Raw genomic sequence first — 9,456 nt, forward strand, 5'->3', positions numbered from 1 at the left:
CGTTAACGCCGTTACCTTTTCTCTATGGGGATATGGGGTGGTTACCATGTAAATATAAACGTATCAAACATCAGATACGATTTTGGAAGCGAATGATATCTATGCCAAATACGAGAATAACTAAGCAAATGTTCTTCTAACCTATGAAAATAGCAATGTTGATACATGGTGTAGAAGATTTTTCAATAGAATATGTACCCCTCTTAATTGTGTAATTAACTTCACAGATCAGTTGCATATAACAATAGATGACATTTTTACCGTATATAAGGATGCTTGGAAAATATCACTAAACACCAAACCACCAAAGTTCAGAACTTATAGGACAGTTAAGGAGAATCTTTCCCCCAAAGTTCAGAAACCACCAAAGTTCAGAACTTATAGGACAGTTAAGGAGAATCTTTCCCCCGAACCTTATATTACATCAAACCTATCTAGATATAAGAGATCGCTATTGGCTCAAATCAGAAGCTGCACCCTGGGTCTACAGATCGAAATTGGACGATACCGTAATATAAGGCTCGAGGATAAGATCTGGCCTTTTTGTGAAAACAAGGTAGAAAGCGAATTTCATTTTGTCATGGAATGCCCTAAATTTTAAACCCAGAGATCTGTTTTATTGAATGAAGTTAAAGATATTGACCCTCATGATGGTTTCATTCGTAACTATGGTTAATTGTATACTGATTGAACTTGTTGCTAACCCGACCACATAGATAGATTTTTTCTAGTTAAGGCTCTTTTGATAAAGGCAAATGTTTCTCCGATCACTCACAAAATGACTTGCCCGTGACTAGGCTTTTTGATGAAAATATCCACAGCGCTGTACCTATAACCCAACTTGAGAATTACCGAGTGAAATCTTTTTTCTGAGATTCTTTGAAATGAATTTTCATTTTTTACAGAAAAAAAAGCAGCTGACCAACCCACTGCCCATTTATGTGGCACAAATGTTTCTATAGGATTTACTTAAATCAGTACGCATCATATGAAAACCTGCCTTGAGGCATGGCCTAGTTTAAGTTATCCAGGGAACTAGCAGTGGTACAACTCAACTACCATTCATTCTAGATCTTACAGAGCACATATGTGCCGTCTTTCATTTTGAAAGCATAGATGACGTTCTGGATGATGAACTAACATTATTCTTGAAATCTAGGCAGGTAAATTCATCAGCATGACTTCAAAGTTTCTTTTCTCTTTGAATTTCTCATAAAAGTCCATATGAAATTATACGTAAAACTCAGAAAAATAGTCCTCGAAACTAACTAAGATGAGACTTCAATTATAAAACTGCTTCAAATCTGTAGATTTTCCAGCTTTTCCAGTTTTCTCTCTTAATTGACACAAGATAGCTTTGTCACTTGCTCAGTCTGTCTGAAATCTGTTGCGCTTTCCTTAGTTTGTTAAAAGAACAAATGAATTTATTTCTGCAAGAAGAAATTGAAAGAATTCTGTCAAATGATAATTGTTTTCCCACTTGATGTCGTATCGGGATATCCCTTGACTTCTCGCACCGATATGGCTGTTGTGATCGATCCTTCAAAAAAAGTAATTCATACTCGCCGAGGGGTGTTCATTACGGTTTTATCGTAGGCCCAGAAACATTTTTTCATTAAAGATACAGCAACGTATATTTGGTTGTGATATGAGGCCTTGGTAAGGGACATAAAACCAGTTCTTCTCATGTGTATAAGCAGCTAGGATTTTTGTTCAGGAAGCCGGTTCATCCCGTATCACGTGACTAATACAGTGTTACGATCCTCATTTCAAAAGTTATCAACTTGTTCAGATTAATCGTTGTCATCAGATTTACTCTTACAAAAGTTTCAAAGATAAAAAGATGATGCAAAAGTATAGGGGGTGATGATGATCTCGCTCTGCTGGTCTGGCGCGATTGGTAACCGGGTGAACGGTAAAAGCGTTCAGCGCCTGTTTTACTTATCGTTGCATATTGCATTTCAATGCGTATTTAGGTGACACTGATTTTGTATCTACTACGATGTGTATGTATTTTATCGATCGGTTGCATACACCAGACACGCCCGCGCGCGTGGCAACAATAGTAATGTATATAGGCCTACTGTTGCCATGCGTGTACGTGGCGAACACTTTCAGATATCATACACTGTGATGAATTTTAGTGAACATTCATCAGTGCATTTTGACTGCAATAATTCAGGGCTCGACATGTAATGCATGAGATGCTGTAATTGTCATTGAATGAGGACGTGCCATATTGGAAATAGCCATTACCTTCCAAAATATAATAGTCATTTGTGGGTTCAAGATTGCCCCAAGTGCTAGGAAAACGCCTTTAATTTCAAAAATTTTCTGCTATTCATTCTCCAATTGATACAAAGCTGAATTTGGAATGGGGCCTCCTCACCAAAACTTACTGGAGACAGGAGGTTTTTCGTGAAAATCTGAATGCAAACATCAGTTTTAAAAGGCTAATCAGGAAGCAAAGTCTCCTCTATGATTGGTTTAGCCGCAAAAGTCAGCAGGTGTTCACATGAACCTGGGGTATCTTGTCTTACTTCTAGATTTTATTTTAAGATTTAGAATTGTATTTTAAAGGGGTCATGAAGAGGTTTTTGAGATATGGCTGAAAATATCTTTTACCATCAATTATAACCTATTTATTGATTAAGTGGTCAAGAAATTAATTTTGCATTCTTCAATTTCTGTTAAAACAAGATTTTTGGTCTGCCGTGCTGATTTATTCTCAACCCTGAAGTGTGATGTCATTCTGAGTACCCAGACCAAAACAACATGGTGTAGTGTATAGAAACGGGTGATACTAACAGAGATTTAAGTGCAAAATAGTGCCTTTTGCATGAGGGAATTTTCATACATTTTGCGAAAGGTTCGGGGGAAAATGGCTTTTTCAGATGGTTGACCTCAACATGTTAATTAGTGCTTGAATTGCAAATTCAATCAAATTTCATTCAGCAAAATATCAAATCCAATTGAATTTTATTTCATTGAACAAGAACGACACAAAAATTTATCAAATGAAAATGAGAATCATGATATATGTTTATTGCTATATGCAATTGCAATTGTTATTTTGAAACATCAACATTGTTGACTTACTGCACATCAACTCAGCCTCTTTTATAATTCATAGTAGTTATCAATGTATATAAATGTTACAGATTTTAGAGCATAAAAATCAGCTTGATTTTGTCTCTCTCATTGAATCTTAATATCCAGTAAATGGGTTGGCACAATCACGTAAAAATACACTATTTTTGAAGTTAAGTGATTCAGGAAAACAAGGACACATTGCATTTGTCAACAATTGGTTCATTATTGTTCAAATCATTTAACAGACTTGACTACCTCCACTATGTAAGAGTAGCTACTACTCTTTTTAAGAGCTCAATTACTACCAAAATTATCATGATACTCTCGAGAGCAAAATAAAAAGCAATTTGATTTCACTTTGAAAAAAAATAACTATTTTAGACATCAAATTATGGTGAAAACTACTACAAATGTAGATACCAAGGTAGTCAGGTCTGCTTTAGATTAATTTATTAATATCTCTGTTACAGCCACTGTGTTTTGTTCTCATCATCCCTTAAGTATTTTGATTTTCCTATCTCTTGTTGTACTTTTCCAAAGTTAGCTAGCCCGTCATATGAATTGACAATATTACTAAACATTAAGGTTCATGTCATCACTATCGATAACGTTTTGTGGCTGTATTGTCAGTTTCACTAATGACACAAATTGATTAAGCTAAGATGACTGTTATTAAGGTTATTAGCTGTAAGATTATCACATGTACGTACAAATTACAATCAGAATTGGTAAACAGTCACCATTGTAGTCTTGATCCAGATGTACACGAGTTGGACTATTTGATTAGTAATGTTTTGGTTTAAGCCTCTGTGATTTTATTTTATAGATTCATCTATTGATTGATTTTAAACAGGGCCTCTGCTGTACCATTTCGCCGACATGCCGAAAGAAAAGAGCCTTGAGCTGTCATACGAAGATGTAAGATCCATCATCCTGAAAACCGGATTCATTTTCAAGGTACATGAAGCTTACCAACCTTTAGAGAGCCCTCTTGCTTTTCTGGCATCGTGTGATTAAATCGTTACCAGTCCTAAATTACTTATTGGATCATTTCCAAAAATAGTATGAATATTCTATGGAGTTAGATCTATCACAATTAAGGGCCATTTTTTGGCTTTGAGGTCCATATTTTTATGAATAGCTACTCGTCCTACAGTTTTGATCGGATCGATCTATGACTTTGTACCAATGATCTGATGGGCTCAGGCTTAAAACAATATAGAGCTGTTTTTTTGGATTTGACCCCCAGGGGGTGCCCTAGGGCCTCCGACCCATATTTTTGGCTCGCATTAGCGAGCCTATGTCAACGGTCTGGCTGATCGATAATCATTCGTTTGCTTAATACGCTATACTCAAAGCTATTTTCAGCACACTCAAACACAATTTTAGTAGCCTGTAATTTCACTACTAATGGGGGAATTGAACGGATTAAGCAAAAATATATTTCATAATTGGTTTTTCTTTATGGTGCGCAAAGTTGAAAGCCGTGGCTTTCATATTTATTTAGAAATTTACCAAAAAGTGTCAAAAATTTGATTTATTTGAGCATGTCTTTTTATGCAGCATCTTTGACTGTCCAAAATTACACATGTGAAAATTCAATGCTATTTGCATCGGAAGAACTTTATCTTGCCAAGATCTGATGCTTTGTTCGGTAGTTATGGGCTTTCAAAGACAAAACCCCTCGAAATCTTGGTTGTATAAAATTTGTGTTGACCTGGTTTTGATTTCCATCATGACGTCATAACATTGAACGAGGTAGGTCAGCTGGGCCGCGTTATTTCACAACAAAATGGCACGATTGAATAGGTTGATATTAATCATTTCTAGCGTGAATACTGATACTCAAGGTGTATGATATAACGATTTAATGTGTGCGATGTGTTTAATGATTCATCTAGTTTGATATCCCGTGCGTAAGGTAACTTTGCGTCATGATATCTGACGAAAATCTGGTTTCAAAATGCAGAATTCATTAATTGAAGCATTAGCGAACCGTTTTGGAGCCTGATTATTTGTATTAGTTTGTTAATTGCGGCACAGTAATGAGCGTTCGCGTTGAAAACAGTTGTGTTCAGTCGCGTAGGCAATATTGCATTATACTCTCGTGTTCACTGTGTGTATGTATCAGGTATAGAGTACGCGTGCCACGGTGTAGATGGCGCGTAACAACAATTTATCCGATTGAAGATGTAAGCTACTTAAAGCGATCCTATCGTGTAATTGTTAAAAACCATTTCAGTTGATAAACTTTGTTTCGTCAGTAATCTGGCCTCAAATTTGAAGAACTTGGGAGCTTCTGTTTTTGACCCTTTTTGCGTACCAGTAGGCTACGTGACATGTTTTTTGTTTTTGACATGTTTTTGTTACGTGTCCCACAGTTTTAGTTGGATCAAGATAAAACTTAATACCAATGATCTATGGGCCAAGGCCTAAAACAATTTAGAGCTGTTTTTTGATTCGATTCTCAGGGGGTGCCCAAGGGCCTGGGGCCCATATTTCTATGAATCGCTATTAGTTTTAGTTAGATCAAGATGAAACTTAATACCAAAATATATATATATATATATATATATATATATATATATATATATATATATATATATATATATATATATATATATATATATATATGATAATGATGATAATAATCATAATGATAATTAACACATAGTTAACAGATAAAGATTAATAGGAATAATGATAATGATAACAATATTAATACTGATGATAATAGTAGTAATGATAGAAATAATAATAATAGTAAATATACTATTATATTAGTATTAGTCAAGGAGATTCACAGTACAATATTTATGGATTGGCTCATTAACAACTATTCAGCTTCTTGACTTTTTTTCACCGTTAACTAAATCAGAAAAATTATCCGGTTCTATATATGGACACCTAAAATTATAGATTCCAGATCCTTCATCATCTGCATGTTGAATTTTGTAAGTTATTTTCTTTCAGAAAGAAAATCTACACGTAAAATCAGGATATACGCAAAATATAAACTCAATGTTATCATATGAGTATGACAGTGTTTTTTTTGTTGTTGAGAAGACACTCTCTTAACGCCCTCACATGGATAGAGAAAGTGTATCTGACAAAGAAATGAGCTTGGACTGTGAATCCACTGCTCCGGAAAAGATGGCTGCTTCCATGCCATTATGTGTGATATCATGAAAAATCTATAATTGTTGATAGTGGTGAATGAAAGGTGTATGCTATTTGGAGAATTTTGAGATCGGGTAAATAAATGTAAATGCTATTAGTGGTATTTGACCATGGGTGTGAGCTGGGGATGCATACATCTTTTCTGGAATTTTTCATTCTTTGTAAGTTCTGTAATCCTATGCATTAGAGGAAATATGGCATACATGTTACGTTCATGGAAACCCTTGATATAAGATTGTCTGGTATTCAGACAAATTCTTCACTTATGTACAAGAAAATGTATGTTGTAATGACATGATAATGATTAAAGAAGCATTGTTTGAATTTTCAACATAATAAAAGATTTATACTTATACTACAGTTGTTTATTATGTCCTTCTGGTGCTAGTTAAAATTGTCCTGTTAATATAGTAAGACAACAATTAACTATAGACATTTTAGCATTCTCACAAGGAGGATAGACATGAAGGATTGAATTATACAAATTAATCTTAGGTAACAATTGTCAAGACAACAATAAACAGACACTTTAGCATCCTGATGAGGAAGATAGACATGAAGGATTGAATTCTGCACCTGACGAGGAGGATAGACATTAAGGATTGAATTAAGCATCCTGACGTGGAGGATAGACATGTAGGATTGAATTATACTAGTTAATCTTATGTAACAAAATCGTCACCTGGAAGTATTACCACTGTAAAATCAGAGTGAATTGCCGCTACTGTAAGGGAAAATAAAGGTCTTGAACCGGGACAAGAGGATACACAACAGCTCACTAGAATAAAGGATTCCTTCCAAGAGAGCGATAGATACGCCACCTATCTTTAACATTAATTAACAAGTTTCAAGGTCATTGGTTTTTAGCCCGCTTGGGAGGCGTTGAATAGTAGAATAACTTAGTATTTCCTTATTATATTGGTACCTAGGGATATTTTGTTACCAAGATCGATTGCAAAGTTGTAGCTCTTGACATGTTCTATGATTGTGGTGAGTTTAAAGGTCATTGGTTTTTGTGAATGGTCACCAGGGAGTGTCCCGACCGTGAAAAATAAGATAGATTTTAAATTCAATTTTACTTCTATTCTGAGCAGCCATGTGCTTACTATTGTTACATCAATTTCCTGTATTTAGTACATAATTCTGATACTGGCGGCACCACTGCATAGTCTATAGTTATTTTCACCTAGGTTTGGTGACACTCCCGGCGGAGAAGACGATACACGCATGAAGTAATAAAGAACCTCCAAACGCTGGGTTCTTAATAATATATAATTAGAACCTCTGAACACTGGGTTCTTAATATAGAAATAGAACCTGTGAACACTGGGTTCTTAATAATAAACTCAAAAATCATTCAATCACTTCGATTTTAAAGTACAGCACAGTTGATGTGCGCGAAACGCAAAATCGACACTGGGTTCTTAATAATTAACTCAAAAATCATTCAATCACTTCGATTTTAAAGTACAGCACAGTTGATGTGCGCGAAACGCAAAATCGTTTTAACATAAATTATATCCTATTTAATGTCAGTTCAATTCGATACTTCATAGACGATTGTCACTGATGAAGTCCTGTAAAAGTTCTCTGGCTTTCACGGCAGCTTTCCTAACCGGTCGTTTTAGGATAATGTTTTCGGTGGGTGGTTCGATTTCTCCATCCGATTGTGATGACTCGCTACTTTCCACTTTTCCGGGACACTCTAATGGATATAGTGTATTGATTGCGTCTGTTAGTATTTCCTGATGGAAGTTTTACCACTACAGAACGACATTCTCCATCTGAGCTTGACAATTTTTCTTCAATTTTCCCAAATTTCCAGGAACCTCAGGGCAAATTGTCTTTTATCAAAACAATATCCCCAACCTCAGGCACAAATGGTGACTGAATGAGGCGCTTTTAATGCAAACTTTTTTCTTTCTCGCAGACTGAGAAGATAGTCTTTATAGAATTTATTCATAGATAGAATTTATTCAGGTGTATTTGACCCTTTTCCACAGACTAGCCATTTTTTCTCCAGAACTCATTCCAGGCTGCTCATAATCTGGGTCATCAATTTCATCATCGATATAAACATTATCAGCTGGAATTCCTGTCTTAGTCTTAATAGACAAGAAATCCCCAGGTGTTAAGGCAACACCAGAGTTTATATCTTCACCAACATACACGATAGGTCTCGAATTGTATTGCCTTAACTGTAAGGCAGGTAAACAGACAAACCCAGATTTTCATTACTTCATTTGCTTCTCGAATGTACAGAGGACCAAAATAGTCCAAGCCAGTATAAGTAAATGGAAGAGATCTACAGACTCTTTCTTTCGGCAGTGGTGGCATGTCAGGTGCTTTAAACGGTCCACCTTCATAAAACCGGCAAGTTCTGCAGCTTTTTATGACTGTTGACTTCAACTCTACCGCTTGGACCCAGTACTCACTGCGAACATCAGCTAATGTCTGGGATGATTGTAGATTCTCACTGTGTAGATTCTTTTGATGATAATGGGTTATTATCAGATTAGTATATTCATTTTTCTTTGGTAGTAATTTTGGCTGTCTACTACCTTCTGACATGTCGCTATTCACCAGCCTACCAGCACATCTGATGACAGAATTTTCATCTAGGAACAAACCTAACTTCTGTTTCAGTGTGTTTTTCTGGTTATGTTTTACAGCATAAAGTACATCAGCATATGTCGATTTCTGAGTGGCTTTATCCCACATCAGTTAAGCTGTCTCCAATAATTCAGCTGACAGTTCAGAATCAACTTTTTTCTTCAACAAAATGTCGAGGAATTTTATGATCCATGCCGTCACTCTCAAGAGTTTTAACCAAGTTGAATAATTTTTTGCTTCAAGACCAAAGGGACCTAGGTTTCTTCCTGTTAGGCCCTCCCCAGCCACGAGTTTTAACTCGCTTGAAACGACTTCCTTGAAACTGACAATGATCTCTGAACCTACTGTTTTCTGGATATCTTCTGAGTTTAAGTACATCAGTATTCCAGGATGGCCATTTATCATGAGATACCAGTAACCACTCTGGGCCACGCAACCAACTCATGTTGTTTTTAATTTCTTCACAGGTTTTCGGTTTTGTGGCGAGATCAGCTGGGTTTATTTCTGATGCTATATATCGGAATTGTATATCTTCAGACTTCAAAATTTCAGTTATCCTGTTTTTGACAA

At 35.8% G+C, this 9,456-nt stretch overlaps 1 protein-coding gene across 6 annotated transcripts in view; it reads left to right on the plus strand.

Annotated features, from left to right (window-relative positions):
* LOC141911138 (carnosine N-methyltransferase-like) overlaps nt 1–6,583 on the plus strand; it is a 64,675-nt gene extending 58,092 nt beyond the window's left edge. For 5 of the 6 annotated variants that reach the window (XM_074802105.1, XM_074802106.1, XM_074802109.1 and 2 more), the window contains 2 exons: nt 3,947–4,050; nt 6,067–6,583. In XM_074802105.1, coding sequence (XP_074658206.1) covers nt 3,947–4,050; nt 6,067–6,171 — 209 coding nt within the window. In that variant the 3' untranslated portion in view covers nt 6,172–6,583. Of the gene's footprint in view, nt 1–3,919; nt 4,051–6,066 lie in introns of all 6 variants that reach the window. The other variant, XR_012619981.1, reaches the window with a different exon arrangement.
* Nucleotides 6,584–9,456: the final 2,873 nt, after the last annotated feature.

Source organism: Tubulanus polymorphus, chromosome 9, assembly GCF_964204645.1.
Source record: "Tubulanus polymorphus chromosome 9, tnTubPoly1.2, whole genome shotgun sequence".
Lineage (NCBI taxonomy): Eukaryota > Metazoa > Nemertea > Palaeonemertea > Tubulaniformes > Tubulanidae > Tubulanus > Tubulanus polymorphus.